The sequence below is a fragment of the Astatotilapia calliptera genome, chromosome 23 (genome assembly GCF_964374335.1).
Source record: "Astatotilapia calliptera chromosome 23, fAstCal68.1, whole genome shotgun sequence".
Classification (NCBI taxonomy): Eukaryota; Metazoa; Chordata; class Actinopteri; order Cichliformes; family Cichlidae; genus Astatotilapia; species Astatotilapia calliptera.
The window spans coordinates 44,369,828-44,388,096 of record NC_137443.1 but is presented as its reverse complement, the minus strand read 5'-3'; the positions used below and the strand labels follow the sequence as shown (position 1 = coordinate 44,388,096).

The 18,269-nt window shown below is 41.9% G+C and overlaps 1 protein-coding gene across 1 annotated transcript in view; it reads right to left on the bottom strand.

The window, feature by feature from the left end:
• LOC145424441 (ribonuclease inhibitor-like) overlaps positions 1-6,699 on the bottom strand; it is a 92,151-nt gene extending 85,452 nt beyond the window's left edge. Inside the window, exons 1-2 of the mRNA XM_080297778.1 lie at positions 6,647-6,699; positions 617-793 (exon numbers count right to left, since the gene is read on the bottom strand). Of these exons, the coding sequence (XP_080153904.1) occupies positions 617-793; positions 6,647-6,699 (230 nt within the window). The remainder of the gene's footprint in view (positions 1-616; positions 794-6,646) is intronic.
• Between the last annotated feature and the right edge of the window lie 11,570 nt (positions 6,700-18,269).

Sequence of the window (18,269 nt, the reverse complement as noted above, 5' to 3'; positions counted from 1 at the left end):
AGCCTGCTGTTAGCTTCATTCCACAGAAAACTGAGAGAAACTAACAGAGTTGATAAAGAATAAAGAGAAATGTGCTGATTTAAAGCCTTTGAAGTGCTTCAGATGATCTCTGTCCACTTCTGTCCACTCATTCATTCATGTAAGCTTTCTAATGCAGCTTTGATCTTCACAGTCTGCTTGATGAAACTCATTCTAACCCTGAATGTCAGAGTGTTCCTGCTTCTCTTTCCCATCATTCATGCTGGCAGTGGAGGAGATTTGGATGTTGGACTGTGTTTTGGATGATGTGTGTATGTTTGTGTTGGACTGCTGTCTGTAAAGCAAACGCACATTTTGCTTTGGATTTCAGTGTCACACAGACTTTAAGGTGCAATGAAGAGTTTGAGAGTTTCACAGTGAATTTTCCACTGGAGGATTTTTCTTCTTCTTTGAAGGTTTGAAATGTGAACATTGTTCTGCTGCAGTCAATGGACTAAACCAGAGAAGAAGAAAACAGACTTTACCATGAAGATCCTCAGTGTGGATCAGTATAATATCAGCCTGATGTCTGCAGTTTAGTGTCAGCACAACTTTCACATCATATTCATCTCAGCACAACTAAAACATGCTGACTGACCCCAGAGTTTCAAGTTTACATCCTGGACTCTCCAGGAAACCACACAGATGCTTCACTCCTGGATCCTGCAGGTTGTAGTTGTAGAACAGGTCCAGCTCTCTCAGATGGGAGGGGTTGGACTTCAGTGCTGCTGCCAGATAATCACAGCTGATCTCTGACAAACCACAGAGCCACAATCTGTATAAAGAATGAAAGATGTAAGTTTATTAGACAAAGTGCTTGAAATCATTCAGTGTTTCATCATCTGTTCAGAGCTGAAGAAGCTTCAGAATGTAGAAGTTTAGAAAATGGAAACTCCAAACAGCTGAAGCCAACAGGAAGCAGCTTCAAACAAACACAACAAGAGAAAAAACTCTGAATGTTTCACATTAAAGTCGTACATTTCTCATAAAAACAGGACAAAGACTTGAAAAAGTCGTGTTTTTCCTTCCAGGAACCACATGGCTTCACTTTTAAAGGTGAAGTGTGACAGAAATGGACATATTTGAAGTCCAACACCTTTTTCCAGTCACATTATTAAAGCAGACAAACTACAAGCTCATTTTCATTCCAACAAGTCATCTTCTGACCTGGACTAACAACACTGGTCTCTATGTGCAGCTGGCTGTGAGACCAGTGCTCAGGGAGCGTCTACAAAGTGCAACACTGAAAGAACATCACACACTCATTTGCTTCCAGCACTTTCACACAAACATCTACTGTCATTATTGTCACCAAACTCTGTGGATCCTTTATTGCAAATTCAAATGGGATCAAATGGTCAGACAAAAGAGGGTTATGAGGAAATATGATGAAATGTTGTGTATTAGCAGCAAGTTATTGAATCATTTTCCTCAGAAACCAAACAAAATGATTGACAAACATGTTTTTACAAACTCAGTGTTGGACTTGGATCAGCAGGATAAGCTGATGTTTAAAGGCATTTGAGTCTCGCTGTATGAGAGTCCAGTTCTTACTCAATATTTATGGATGATGTTCTTTCAGTGTTGCACTTTGTCGACGCTCCCTGAGCCTCACAGCCAGCTGCACATGGACCAGCTGACATTACCCAGCATTAGAGGCGGCTGTAAAAAATTCATGTTCCCATTTAAATGGTTTTAATTTGAATAAAACGATGTTGATTCATTCAATCCTGAATCGATGTTTAATATAAATGTATTTTGCCAGAATCTCAGGTTAAAGCTCACAAACTATTTCAACAAGCAGCAAACAGATAAAACAGTAAATGAGAGCAGCTAAACACACAAAGATGGAAACACAGAGCGTGGATCGTTCACTCGACGGCACGTACACGGACACGCCGTCGGGGCTGAAAGTGGACAGCTCACAGATCCTGAAGCTGCAGGTTTCATCTGTCTCCAACCAAAACTGAGTGAAGCAGCAGCAAAAGAAGATCCAAACTCTGCTTCACGTTTGATCAATATGCTCATGAATTCTCTCTGACTTTGGCTGTTCCTGCCTGCACAGCTCTCTCTCTCTCAGTGTACTCCAAGAACAGCTTCAAACATCTGTTTCTGCATCATTCACTGTTTATTAGCCACCAGTCTGCTGTTGTGTTCAGTGCTGTCGGCCTCTGACAGTAAAGCCTCATTTCTGCTGTTCCATGGAAACTTTTTAAAATGATGACAGATTACAAACTCTCAGCTGTGTCTGTAATCAAACCTCTGTAACTTTGCTTCACTTCAGCAGCATCAGCTCATGTTCACATGTTGCTTCATGGTTTGCTTCAGTTTTTGATCGACTGCAGAATATTTTGAAGGTTATCTGCTATAAAAAGCCAGAAGAGGAAAATCTGCTTCATGTGTTTCTGTTTGATCCTCAGTGACTTTGACACAAAGGCCTCTGCTGTGATGATCACACCTCTGATCAAGTCTCACAGTGTCACAACTGATAAATGATCAGAGTTAGAATATTTCTGACTGTCTGCTGTGTGCCGTGACCTTTGACCTGCTAAAGACAGTCAGCTGTGGATTATTCATTGTTGTGTCTGATACTTAGAACTGTGAGGAAGAAGCTACACAGTTAATCAGGGTCCCCTCTCTCTGAATCAGGAAAGGTGGGCAGGCCGCGTGTGGGCCGCGGGCCATACGTTGAGTATCACTGTTTGAAATGTGAACATTGTTCTGCTGCAGTCAATGGACTAAACCAGAGAAGAAGAAAACAGACTTTACCATGAAGATCCTCAGTGTGGATCAGTATAATATCAGCCTGATGTCTGCAGTTTAGTGTCAGCACAACTTTCACATCATATTCATCTCAGCACAACTAAAACATGCTGACTGACCTCAGAGTTTCAAGTTTACATCCTGGACTCTGCAGGAAACCACACAGATGCTTCACTCCTGGATCCTGCAGCTTGTTCTTATTCAAAGACAAGGAGTCATTACTCAGGTCCAGCTGTCTCAGATGGGAGGGGTTGGACTTCAGTGCTGCTGCCAGATAATCACAGCTGATCTCTGACAAACCACAGCCCCTCAATCTGTATAAAGAATGAAAGATGTAAGTTTATTAGACAAAGTGCTTGAAATCATTCAGTGTTTCATCATCTGTTCAGAGCTGAAGAAGCTTCAGAATGTAGAAGTTTAGAAAATGGAAACTCCAAACAGCTGAAGCCAACAGGAAGCAGCTTCAAACAAACACAACAAGAGAAAAAACTCTGAATGTTTCACATTAAAGTCGTACATTTCTCATAAAAACAGGACAAAGACTTGAAAAAGTCGTGTTTTTCCTTCCAGGAACCACATGGCTTCACTTTTAAAGGTGAAGTGTGACAGAAATGGACATATTTGAAGTCCAACACCTTTTTCCAGTCACATTATTAAAGCAGACAAACTACAAGCTCATTTTCATTCCAACAAGTCATCTTCTGACCTGGACTAACAACACTGGTCTCTATGTGCAGCTGGCTGTGAGACCAGTGCTCAGGGAGCGTCTACAAAGTGCAACACTGAAAGAACATCACACACTCATTTGCTTCCAGCACTTTCACACAAACATCTACTGTCATTATTGTCACCAAACTCTGTGGATCCTTTATTGCAAATTCAAATGGGATCAAATGGTCAGACAAAAGAGGGTTATGAGGAAATATGATGAAATGTTGTGTATTAGCAGCAACTTATTGAATCTTTTTCCTCAGAAACCAAACAAAATGATTGACAAACATGTTTTTACAAACTCAGTGTTGGACTTGGATCAGCAGGATAAGCTGATGTTTAAAGGCATTTGAGTCTCGCTGTATGAGAGTCCAGTTCTTACTCAATATTAATCAAAGCTCTGTAACTTTGCTTCACTTCAGCAGCATCAGCTCATGTTCACATGTTGCTTCATGGTTGATTCACCTCATTTTTTTAAAAATGACCTCTGACAGGAAAGTCTCATTTCTGCTGCTCAACACTGAAGAAATGTAAACTTTCAAAACGATGACAAATTGGAAAACACAGAGCTGTGTCTCTTTTTTTGTGTGTGTCCCGTTTGGATCTTTAGCCATCAGAATTGTTGTCTTAACGCCAAGAAAGAAGCCAAGCGGATTTATTTTACCAAGTGGATCATCATGGCCTTTCCATATTGGTCCATTTGATTGACCTTTATTATAATTATGAATTTATTTTATTTTCTGTTGCTACAAACGGGACAGACATGACTGGGGGACAGGACAGGGAGAGAGAATGAAAGAAAGAGAGGGAGAGAAAGAAAACCAAAGGGGAGAAGAGACGGTGAGAAAGGGGGAAGAAAAAAAGAAAAACAAACAAAACACCTGGATCACCTGTATGGAGAAAAAAAAACAGAAGAGAAAGCAAGCAACATAATAAAAACAGCACCATCACAATAAACTAGCTAGTAGTAGATAACAGTAGATACTAAATAATAAACGATATTGTGCAGCATGCAAGATAGACAGCGCACAATGTGCTTAGAGGCAGCAGCCATAAAGGTGTAGTCCGCATCTGTGAACACCCGTGTGTACACCTGTGTGCACACCTGTGTGGATCAGCATGCTTGTATTCCAAAGGTTTCTCCATGTAACGATCTGCTAGGGAGTGTGGGGAGCCATAGCCCCGTCCACCAGGGTATGAAGCAGGTATGGAGGAGATCCAGGCCCCAGATATCCAGAGGCCCCAGAGTACAAGGACCCGAGGAGGACCACCAAAAGGGGGGGAATCGCCAATCGGCCACCAGGAGTGAGCCGGTACATACATGAGCGCCCAGCCCCAGACGACAAGGACCACCAACACACCAACGTCTGAGGGCATCAGCCACCGGCAGGGAGTGTGGTGAGGGGAGATAGGCCTCCGTACTTTGGAGGGCCTGAGATGTACCCAGAGAGGTTGAGTCTAAGACCCAACCTGACACATAGACAGGCGCACGCGGACACAAACGTGCATTCCCACCCCATATGCACAACCAAATACTCGGCACTCACCCAACGTGTAGACAGACACAAATAGAAACTGCACAGACCGTCGCACTCCCCAAACATACTCTATATCCCAAGTCCAGGTACCCCCGCCCTCAGAGGGGCAAGCCGCACCTAAACCCAGGAGATGTAACCCTTCTCTCTGGGGCGGAGGCAAGCGGACCACCTCTTTGATTAGAGCTGTGTCTCTAGTCAAAGCAGAGATGGAACAATGCCACTTTTTATGTCTGATATCGATATGAATCCAATATAGTCGATTTTATAATCAAACGTTTTTTAATATCTTGCTGCATTTTGTATAAGTTCATACTCAAGTTTAAAAAATCTAAACACTAAAGCTGTTCAGTTATACCTGTCTGCAAAAACACACTGCAGCCAAAACATTAGACAATACTGATCTTTGTATTTTGATGCGGACGTCAAAAACTCTTTGGTTGTGAATAAAAGAAGTGCAACATCAGCACAAAATAATGTTTCTATTGAACAACTAACACAAACAGGTTGTAGAATGGAGCCTTTTATACTCACAGCTGAACAGAAACAACATCCAGAGTGGAAAACAGTGCAAACAACTGCAAACAGGCTTCATGACACTCATGTTTGATCAGGATGGATGTCAGTGTGAGCTGTTTCTATCACATTTAACCTCACAATCAATTTGGTCTCATTTCTATACAAAACTTAACACAAGTATGAAAAAAGTGTTTTTGATTGTTTTGTTTTTTGAACCATGAAACTGTTTAACAACACAGTTTGTTTCAAAGTCAAACTTGAGTCTGTCCATCGTTCGGTCAGACTGAGCAATGACAGCACACAGACGTAGACAACAGCTCTCTGAAACACCAAACTCAGGTCCTGTTGATGCTGATATACAGTGACACAGTTACATGGGTGATTCATCCTTTTAACTTTATCTTTAAACAGCTGCAGCTGTCACTGACAGCGCATGTGGTACTTTAACCTTTGGACTGTTTTCATCAGTTAATTATGGAGTTACTACAAAGAGTGAAACTATAGGATGATCTGTCTGCTGTCACTGGGTGGTGCTGAGGTCTGAATCTGAGGACGGCTCCTGTAGTCACAACAAGAACACAATCATCACAAACTGAAATATAAATATGATGGAGTAGAGCTTGAATTAGCTCCAGAATTTAAATATCTTGGGGTCATTCTAGACCCAACATTATCCTTCAAGAGTCACATAAATAAAGTGTCCCAGGTACTTAAATTTAATAATCGAAATTTTAATCATATACGTAATAATTTAAATATGAATGTTGCAAAAACTTATTTTTACTCAATGATCATCTCTCATATGGACTATTGTTTGACGTCCTGGTCACTTGCTTGTCCAACAACACTTAAAACTATTGAAAACATTTATAAAAGAAGTTTAAAACTACTTGACAAAAAACCGACTTCCCACCACCACTGTCATGTGTTAAAAAAACATAAATTACTGAACTTCAATAACTAGGTGAAACTTAAAAGAGTGAGTTTAATATATAAAGTCTTACACTCCCTTGCTCCACCACCATTAAAGCAGTTCATTAGGCATAAAGAAAGCTGAGACAGGACCACTCGAGCTACAATCCGAGGAGACTTGTTTATACCCCACAGACGGACAGCATTTGGGCAGAACGTCCTCTCTGTCCAGGGAGGCCATCTGTGGAACAGTCTTCCTCAACCCATTAGAGAATGCTCTACACTCAGTTTGTTTAAGGCAAAGGTGAAAAACTGGTTATGGACAAATCAAGTGTGCGATCATGTATGAATTGTACAGTTTTAATGTTTTATTTGGGAACAGAATGGTGTGTGTGTGTAAGTTTGGTGACGGAGTTTTTATTATGAATGAATGATGAATTTTTATGAATTATTATGTCTATTTTTTATGCTTAAGGACAACAGATGGAAATTAGTCCTTGGCTATAATCTGGTATGTTTACATTCATGTAATTTTTTTTTTTTACATTTATGTTCATTAACATGCACTGTCCTAAATAAATAAATAAATAAATAAATAAATAAATAAATAAATAAATAAAGTTTATCTCTCAAATCTGAAATAAAGCTGATCCTTCTGTCCTCACACACTCGGGAGTGTTCTTCTCTTCTCTTACATTTTTTCAGTCCTACAGTTCTGCTGACAGCTGACATATGAGCTGTTTATTTTAAAAAAGCCTTATATACGAACAGATGTTCCTATATCATGGTCACCTTTGAGTTGTTGGAGCTTTATAAATGGACATCTGCAAAGATGTGATGATGGAGCAGGTTTCAGTGCTGCTGCATCCTGGTCACAACATACGGAGGTGGTATCAGCACTGGTATCAGCACTGGTATCAGCACTGGTATCAGCACTGGTATTGAAGAAGAAATATTAATGCTTCAAACTATTTGTCTTAAAGGATGGAAGCTGTACAGAGTTCTGCACATGTGTCTTTGTGAACATACCTCATTAACAATATTTCAGACAGTTTTTAACCTGAATATTTGCAACAAACTCAGTATAAAAAATACAGTCAGTGCTAAAAAATTAATCAGTCGAAAAATTAAAATTTTAACTTAAGCTGCCAAGAGGAAGTCGTTGGTTTCAGTAAATATCAGGCTTTGCTATTTGATCGGTTTTTACAGATTAATGAGGAGTTACTGAGGTGCCAGGTTTTTAAAGTTGGTGTTACTGTCTCTACACATGTGGAGACTGAAAACATGGTGCTGTTTAACACTAGGAAGGCCCAGAGCCCAGCCATTTGGCTTTTCTACCTTTAAAACCCGGAGAGCAGCCAAATGGCTGGTAGGCTTTTAGCTAAGCTTTAGCTTCAGGCAAGTGGAAGCTAAATTGGCTAGTCATTCATATGTAAATTGGGTTGTTACCTGGGAATTCTGGAGGGAGGGGAGTGGGGGTGTGTGGATGAGGGGGTGGGGGAGCTGCTAAAAGCGGTGAGCTTCCTTTTGTTTCATCTTGATGCATTCTCAATCATCCAGGGAAACAAATCTCCAAAAGTCACCAACTTGGAGTGTTTCAGTTTGCCATCTTAGGGAGAAATCAACACACATGGGTGTATGTCCTTTGTTGCTGAGATTTATTGATAAAAACAGTACAAAAAATCAACCATTTGTACACATTTTTACAAATAATTATAAAAAGTGAGTGAGTACATTTCAACATTTTCAGCAATCACTCACAATCCTGGCACTGCCATGGTATCTGTAGTCTGCATTTACCACATGTGTATCTGTTGCAGTGAACACATCGCACAGTGGCATGATTGTTCTTGCAATTGTGTTTGACCTGACACATGGCTCTTTTTCCAGGGCTCGGTGTGGAGGGTTGTGTCAAAGGCAACTGTTCTTTTCTTGCCTTCTTCGCAGCTACATGAGAGTGAGCTAACTCCCTTGCAAGCTCCACCAGGAAGTCCACCCGTCTTTCCTTCGTCCCGGAGCATGCTTGATACAGCACATGTGCATTCAGTGCTGCCATGTCAATCATGTTATAAAACACGGCAACTGGCCAGCGCCGTGTTCCTCTGCGGACAGTGTACTCCCGAACCATCTGGTCCATCACATCCACGCCACACTTTGTTTTGTTGTAAAGGGTGACAGTGTTTGGCTTCCTTTTGGTAGTGTTATCAGTCTGAACCACGCCGTGCATGCTGCTAAGAATATAGACTGTCTTCTTCCGTTTGGCCGCATACGCCGTCAGCGTGGCAGCAGAGGTTGAAAACACCTAAGAAATAAGATAAATTGTTATTTCCATAGCACTTTTACACACAATGAAACACATAAACATAGAACCAGAAAAGACCTGCAACATACCTGAGTGGTGAATTCATTGCGATCTGTCTGTCTAGTGGATTGAGGAATTTCCCTGCGAATCTTGTTGACTGTGCCGAGGATGGTGGTTTTCCGTCTAAGAAGTTTTTGCGCAAGTGAAAGCGATGTGAAAAAATTGTCCGTGGTAACATTTCTGCCCTTGTCTAGGAATGGTTCCATCAGCCTCATTACTACATTTTCAGAAAGTCTCTCCCCAGTGGGACGACTGGGGTCCTTGCCAAGATATGGGAAGACATTGCAAATGTACTTGGATTTTAGGTCGCAAGCCACCCAAAACTTGATCCCAAACTTGTCCGGCTTACTTGCAATATACTGCAGGAAACTGCACCGAGTCTTTGATGGGAAAAGCTGTTCATCAACGGTGATATGTAGACCAGGGTTGTAGCACGTGATGCAGTTGGTGACAAATGATCCCCACAAACTGGAAATTGCAGCGAACTTATCAGTCTTTGCTCGATCACTGCGGGTGGACTTGTCATCAAAGCGTAGGTGTTGCATGATTTCTTTGAAGCGGTTTCGTGCCATAGTTCCAATTATCTGTGGGTTTCCCAGGTTTGCTGACCAGCAGTCATTTAGAGATGGAACCCTGGTAACCCCCCGCAAGATGACAATTGCAATAAATGCCATTAGTTCAGGGAGGTCCATGAACCAATGAACATGCTCCGTTTGCTGTGCATGTTGAACAGTCCATTCTTGAATGCTACGAAGCATGTCAAGAGTGATGAAACACAGGAAGCTCCGAAGGCGACTCGTGATATTTCTCCTGGCCTTAGCCGTTGGCTCTCCATCTGCAGCGTACGCTTCTATTGGGGTGAAAGGGAGACAGGTCCCCACCTGTTCTTCACGCCACACTGTGCCATCTTTCGCTGTCTCAGTCCCCAAACAAGCTCTCTTTTTAGGTGCAGAAGCAGTCTCCTCATCTGCAGTGTGAACAAATTCAAATTGTGAGCAATGGGAAGGTCCAGTATCTCCTCCTCTGTATCAGAATAATGTCTGAAATATCTTACTTACAAACTACATCCACTTACTTATTTGAAATGAAATAGGAAATAACATGAAATGCAACTAACCGGAAGACTGATCAGACAGCTCTGAGTCCGAATCCGGCTGAACTTGTAGGTCTTCTCCATCCGAGTCACAAGGGTCGACTTCCCTCAGGATCATTTCCAAGGCCTGCTGAGTGGTGAGTCTTCTCTGCATTTTCTTTCCTTGGAGAGGAGGTCCGTACACCACAGAATTCTTCAGGGCAATGAAGGATTAGGCTAAGTGTAGTGAGATTGTATCATATATATAGGGCTTGGCTTCCTGATCAATGCTCCACTACCAAAAGGAAGCCAAGCCCTGCCACCCTTTACAACAAAACAAGGTGTGATCACATTGATGCCACAATGGACGACTGATCAATGCTCCACTACCAAAAGGAAGCCAAGCCCTGCCACCCTTTACAACAAAACAAGGTGTGATCACATTGATGCCACAATGGACGACTGATCAATGCTCCACTACCAAAAGGAAGCCAAGCCCTGCCACCCTTTACAACAAAACAAGGTGTGATCACATTGATGCCACAATGGACGACTGATCAATGCTCCACTACCAAAAGGAAGCCAAGCCCTGCCACCCTTTACAACAAAACAAGGTGTGATCACATTGATGCCACAATGGACGACTGATCAATGCTCCACTACCTTTTTTTTTTTTTTTTTTACTTTGATTTTTATTAGGTTATTTTATCATTGTGGACATACAGTAAAGAAAATAACAAACAGACATACAAATGGGTCTATAATTCTTGCAGTATTCTTTGTTTTTTCCTTCTTTGGGTAAGATTGTTATAATAGCTTCTCCCCATGATGGTGGAGCTATTCCCTGATTCAGAGTCCAGTTGAAGCAAGATAGAAGAAGTGGCTTGAGTTCTTCTTTGAAAACTTTGTAACTTTGTAGGTGTGATCACATTGATGCCACAATGGACGACTGATCAATGCTCCACTACCAAAAGGAAGCCAAGCCCTGCCACCCTTTACAACAAAACAAGGTGTGATCACATTGATGCCACAATGGACGACTGATCAATGCTCCACTACCAAAAGGAAGCCAAGCCCTGCCACCCTTTACAACAAAACAAGGTGTGATCACATTGATGCCACAATGGACGACTGATCAATGCTCCACTACCAAAAGGAAGCCAAGCCCTGCCACCCTTTACAACAAAACAAGGTGTGATCACATTGATGCCACAATGGACGACTGATCAATGCTCCACTACCTTTTTTTTTTTTTTTTTTACTTTGATTTTTATTAGGTTATTTTATCATTGTGGACATACAGTAAAGAAAATAACAAACAGACATACAAATGGGTCTATAATTCTTGCAGTATTCTTTGTTTTTTCCTTCTTTGGGTAAGATTGTTATAATAGCTTCTCCCCATGATGGTGGAGCTATTCCCTGATTCAGAGTCCAGTTGAAGCAAGATAGAAGAAGTGGCTTGAGTTCTTCTTTGAAAACTTTGTAACTTTGTAGGTGTGATCACATTGATGCCACAATGGACGACTGATCAATGCTCCACTACCAAAAGGAAGCCAAGCCCTGCCACCCTTTACAACAAAACAAGGTGTGATCACATTGATGCCACAATGGACGACTGATCAATGCTCCACTACCTTTTTTTTTTTTTTTTTACTTTGATTTTTATTAGGTTATTTTATCATTGTGGACATACAGTAAAGAAAATAACAAACAGACATACATATAAACAAACAGAGTCTGGAGTTTACATATCTTTCTCCATTTATCACATTGCAGAAAAAAAAAGAAAACCTATTATGTTATTTCATTTGTGTCACTTCTGAATGTTTTCCACTTCCTCCATAGTCTGTCGTATTTACCTCCCATCAGTCTAATGTTGAGTGTTATTTTTTCCATCTCTGAGATATCCTCTACAATACTTGCAGTATTCTTTGTTTTTTCCTTCTTTGGGTAAGATTGTTATAATAGCTTCTCCCCATGATGGTGGAGCTATTCCCTGATTCAGAGTCCAGTTGAAGCAAGATAGAAGAAGTGGCTTGAGTTCTTCTTTGAAAACTTTGTAACTTTGTAGGTGTGATCACATTGATGCCACAATGGACGACTGATCAATGCTCCACTACCAAAAGGAAGCCAAGCCCTGCCACCCTTTACAACAAAACAAGGTGTGATCACATTGATGCCACAATGGACGACTGATCAATGCTCCACTACCAAAAGGAAGCCAAGCCCTGCCACCCTTTACAACAAAACAAGGTGTGATCACATTGATGCCACAATGGACGACTGATCAATGCTCCACTACCAAAAGGAAGCCAAGCCCTGCCACCCTTTACAACAAAACAAGGTGTGATCACATTGATGCCACAATGGACGACTGATCAATGCTCCACTACCAAAAGGAAGCCAAGCCCTGCCACCCTTTACAACAAAACAAGGTGTGATCACAGGGCTTGGCTTCCTTTTGGTAGTGGACAATTGATCAGGAAGCCAAGCCAAGGTAAATGCAGACTACAGATACCATGGCAGTGCCAGGATTGTGAGTGATTGCTGAAAATGTTGAAATGTACTCACTCACTTTTTATAATTATTTGTAAAAATGTGTACAAATGGTTGATTTTTTGTACTGTTTTTATCAATAAATCTCAGCAACAAAGGACATACACCCATGTGTGTTGATTTCTCCCTAAGATGGCAAACTGAAACACTCCAAGTTGGTGACTTTTGGAGATTTGTTTCCCTGGATGATTGAGAATGCATCAAGATGAAACAAAAGGAAGCTCACCGCTTTTAGCAGCTCCCCCACCCCCTCATCCACACACCCCCACTCCCCTCCCTCCAGAATTCCCAGGTAACAACCCAATTTACATATGAATGACTAGCCAATTTAGCTTCCACTTGCCTGAAGCTAAAGCTTAGCTAAAAGCCTACCAGCCATTTGGCTGCTCTCCGGGTTTTAAAGGTAGAAAGGTAGAAGCCTGGGCCTTCCTAGTGTTAATAAGATATTTAATATTCAGCTCTGCACAGGAGCTGCAGCGGGGTGCAGCCTGTTGCCTTTACAGTATAATACTTGTAATAAAAGTACAGTAACGGTAATTAGTGACTGAGCAGCCCGGGGCGTTTCTCTTGATTTCTTTAGTCAGGGTAAATTCATTCACCTGCACGGGTTAGCTAAACAAACCCTGACGGCCGAGTGCTCATCTTAGCTAGCTAGGTCTCAGGACCGAGCTAAGGACGGTAGTTACGGAGTAGCTTACAAACACGTTTAACTTACCGAAAAAGTGCAGCGGGGCCTCGGGTCCTTCTGTCGGGTAGTCCAGTTTACTGAAGAACACCTCAGGCTGTCAGGTTAAAACACTCGGTCGTGTCTTCGTAGCGTAAACGCTGGCCGTCCTCTCAGAGCCTACCTCTATCTGCTATTCCCGAACAGAGATACGCAAGTTTCTCCGTGACTGCAGCTGCCAGTCAATTCAATTCAATTCAATTCAATTCAATTCAATTCAATTTTATTTATATAGCGCCAAATCACAACAAAAGTCGTCTCAAGGTGCTTCATAGATACAGAGAAAAACCCAACAATCATATGACCCCCTATGAGCAAGCACTTTGGCGACAGTGGAAAGGAAAAACTCCCTTTTAACAGGAAGAAACCTCCCAGAACCAGGCTCAGGGAGGGGCGGCCATCTGCTGGTTGGGGTGAGAGAACGAAGACAGGATAAAAGACATGCTGTGGAAGAGAGACAGAGGTTAATAACAGATATGATTCAATGCAGAGAGGTCTATTAATACATAGTGAGTGAGAAAGGTGACTGGAAAGGAAAAACTCAATGCATCATGGGAATCCCCCGGCAGCCTACATCTATTGCAGCATAACTTGTCATGGTCCTGGGCCATGTGGGCCCAGTATTCTTAGTTTTCATGCATTTTTGTATTTTGTTCCTTATTTAGGCCATGTTTTCTGAGTTGCCCTGTTGTGTTGTTCCCTAAGTGTTTTCCCTTCATGGCTCTTCCCCCCTGTGTGTCCTCTATGTATTTATGAGCCCTCGTCTCCCTTTGTGCTTTATTCTATGTTTTCCCCAGCCCGTTATGTCTGCGTTCTCCCCGTGCTCTCCCTCCTCCTATTTGAACCTTTGTGTACGTCCCGCTTTACTTTGCCCATCTCCCATCAGTGTTATGTTCACTCCTGCCGTGTCTTGTTATGATTATCAGTATCACCTGTGTTCCCCGTGTGTGCCCACTTTCCTCGTTTACCCTCTGTGTATTTCTGTCTGAGTCTCCCTCTGTTCGGCGTCGTGTTCTCCCTCATGCCGTGTGTGGTTCTCCCCGTGTCTTCCAGTATATGTTACTTTAGCTTTTCCCAGTTTAGTGTAGTTTTGTATTGCTTTTTGTATCATCGTTATTGTTTATCACTTATCAGCAATAAAGCTGCATTTTGAGTTTATCCCCCGTGTGTGTGAGTTTGCAATTTGGGTCCTCATCCTGCCTGCCACACGGCCGAAACATGACAGAACTAAGGGAGTATTCAGGGTCACCTGGTCCAGCCCTAACCAGAGGTGGGACCAAGTCATTGTTTTGCAAGTCTCAAGTAAGTCTCAAGTCTTTATCTTCAAGTCTCAAGTCAAGTCTCAAGTAATGTCAGGCAAGTCAGAGTCGAGTCTCAAGTCACTGGTGTAAAAGTCCAAGTAAAGTCACAAGTCTGAAATTTTGAATTTCAAGTCCTTTCTAGTCTTTAAAAAAAAAACGAAAAAAAAGCATGTTGCAGTTATATGCTAAATGTAAATATTAGACCATGTAATTTTTAAATCTGTGTTTTTCTCAACACATGACAAAATAGTGAACTTAGAAAATATACACAAATTGTGAAATTGCACCTCTTTAAAATGCAGCTCAATTAAACCTAGCTCCAAGAATAATTTTCACCGACAGTTCTGAGATAAGCTGCATGTTATTCTTGGATGCGGTTGTAGGACCGACTTTAAAATCGCATGACAAAAATATCATACATAAATAAATGATATTTTAAAAAAAATATAATTTAAAAAAAAACTGCATCACCAACGTAGCCTGGAAAACATTTGCTAGTTAGATGAAGTCAGCTATCTCATCGTAGCATATTTATATGCATATTTATAATTATACGCTTCTTGGAGTGAGTGCACACACTCATGAAGTTTAGTAACTTCCGGTCACTGCAACAAGCCCAGGTACAGTTTACCGACGGATGGGTGCAGGACCTTGAAACGCACCGTGTAGAACGAAAGACCATCGTACGTATCATAAGTTTACCAGTCTCACAAATCGTCGTCATAAATACACATTCGTTAACCGTTTATTAATAGGACCTTTGAGCTCAACGGTAGTTAATTAGCAGTGGAAATAATTTCTGGTAGCATCACAGAAATGTAGCAGTGACAATAATATTGTATGCTGTAATCGCACTGGACAATTAGTGATACAAAACAACAGTTTTACCCTGTGAATAAAAGTATATGTTTTTGTCAATGTACCATAATAACAGAAGCGAAACACAATATTGTGTCAGGACAATTCACTATTTATGCACAATAAACAAAGGAGCATAGCGCGACAATTTCTGTTCAGCGCCAGACTTGCTTGTAACCTATATCACCAATTATGTTAAGAAAAATGACGCCTTAACTACAACAGCAGACTGACCTTTGTGGAAATGCTTGGAGCAGACTAACCTGTGAGCTGGAGGGTTCTGGGACGTTATAATTGGTCTTTGAATGGCTGCAATCCAGTCGCATCTTTGTTACTTCGGAAACATGGCTCGAACAATTTCTCTTCAACGACGTAATCCGATAAAAACCGATCTCTTTACCCGTCGGCTTCCCGTGGCTGTCATGCGACCGGCTATTGCAGTTAATAACACAACAGCTTCTTGACATTTTTGTGTTTCTTTTTATCGCTGTGTGACTGGTTTCAATTGAAAGCCTGCGTGCGCTAGTACCGCTTGCCACGAGTTCCCAGAATCCTTTGCGGTTCTACCCGTGAATGACGTCACATTTTCAATCTCTATATAATATGCATGTTAAATTTTATATTTGGGGTAAAATATCAAGTCTTTTCAAGTAAACCGGTTCAAGTCCAATTCAAGTCCCAAGTCATTGGTGTAAAAGTCCAAGTCAAGTCACAAGTCTTAGAACATTTTTTCAAGTCAAGTCTAAAGTCATAAAATTAATGACTCGAGTCTGACTCGAGTCCAAGTCATGTGACTCGAGTCCACACCTCTGGCCCTAACTATATGCTTTAGCAAAAAGGAAAGTTTGAAGCCTAATCTTAAAAGTAGAGATAGTGTCTGTCTCCCGAATCCAAACTGGAAGCTGGTTCCACAGAAGAGGGGCCTGAAAACTGAAGGCTCTGCCTCCCATTCTACTTTTAAATACTCTAGGAACAACAAGTAGGCTTGCAGAGCGAGAGCGAAGTGCTCTAATAGGGTGATATGGTACTACAAGGTCATTAAGATAAGATGGGGCCTGATTATTTAAGACCTTGTATGTGAGGAGCAGGATTTTGAATTCAATTCTGGATTTAACAGGAAGCCAATGAAGGGAAGCCAAAACAGGAGAAATCTGCTCTCTCTTTCTAGTCCCTGTCAGGACTCTTGCTGCAGCATTTTGGATTAGCTGAAGGCTTTTCAGCGAGTTTTTTGGACATCCTGATAATAATGAATTACAGTCGTCCAGCCTGGACGTAATAAATGCATGAACTAGTTTTTCAGCATCACTCTGAGTCAAAGCTGCTATGATGACGTTACACCCCATTTTAACATCACCGCTGTCGGAATTAGAATCAAACTTGGACATAAATCAGCGTGATGAGAACTATACCTCCAAAGGTCGGGTAGGCCAGAAGTAAACGGCTATGAAATGGGACGGTCTAGCCTTCAGATTAGCATCACCGCTGTCTCGATGGAGTTTAATAAACTAAGCTGTCTGCTCCTTGCTATCTAAAATATAACAGGACACTGGAGTAAACTCTCGACCATCTCACACTTCTGCTTAATCAGTTTTCTGTTTGACGTTTATTCAGCTGTGTGAAAACCACCCGGGGGATTAATAAAGTGGCTTGCAAAAGTATTCGGTCCCCTTGAACTTTTCCCCATTTTGTCACATTACAGCCACAAACACGAATCATTTTTTATTGGACTTCCAGGTGAAAGACCAACACAAAGTGGTGCACACGTGAGAAGTGGAACGAAAATCATACATCATTCCAAACATTTTGTACAAATAAATAACTGCAAAGTGGGGTGTGTGTAATTATTCAGCCCCCTGAGTCAATACTTTGTAGAACCAGCTTTTGCTGCAATTACAGCTGCCAGTCTTTTAGGGTCTGTCTCTACCAGCTTTGCACATCTACAGACTGAAATCTTTGCCCATTCTTCTTTGCAAAACAGCTCCAGCTCAGTCAGATTAGATGGGCAGCGTTTGTGAACAGCAGTTTTCAGATCTTGCCACAGACTCCTGATTGGATTTAGATCTGGACTTTGACTGGGCCGTTCTAACACATGGACATGTTTTGTTTTAAACCACTCCATTGTTGCCCTGGCTTTATGTTTAGGGTCGTTGTCCTGCTGGAAGGTGAAGCTCCGCCCCAGTCTCAAGTCTTTTGCAGACTCCAAGAGGTTTTCTTCCAAGATTGCCCTGTATTTGGCTCCATCCATCTTCCCATCAACTCTGACCAGCTTCCCTGTCCCTGCTGAAGAGAAGCACCCCCAGAGCATGATGCTGCCACCATATTTGACAGTGGGGATGGTGTGTTCAGAGTGATGTGCAGTGTTAGTTTTCCACACAGAGCATTTTGAACAAAAAGTTCCATTTTGGTCTCATCTGACCAGAGCAGCTTCTTCCACATGTTTGCTGTGTCCCCCACATGGCTTGTGGCAAACTGCAAACGGCACTTCTTATGGTTTTCTGTTAACAATGGCTTTCTTCTTGCCACTCTTCCATAAAGGCCAACTTTGTGCAGTGCACGACTAATAGTTGTCCTATGGACAGATTCCCCACCTGAGCTGTAGATCTCTGCAGCTCATCCAGAGTCACCATGGGCCTCTTGGCTGCATTTCTGATCAGCGCTCTCCTTGTTCGGCCTGTGAGTTTAGGTGGACAGCCTTGTCTTGGTAGGTTTACAGTTGTTCCATACTTCTTCCATTTCTGAATGATGGCTTGAACAGTAGTGATGTGACGTTCTGTATCGAGGCTTCGAAGCGTGTGTCGAGTAATGGAGGGGGCGTTTCCGCGAAGCGCGTATCGAGGCTTGCTTCATTTATGGGAGGAGCTGAAAATGATGACGTCCGAAGCCTCGCTGTCCGGCTGTACCACGTGACTGGTTCAGGAAGCGGTTCAAACTTTGC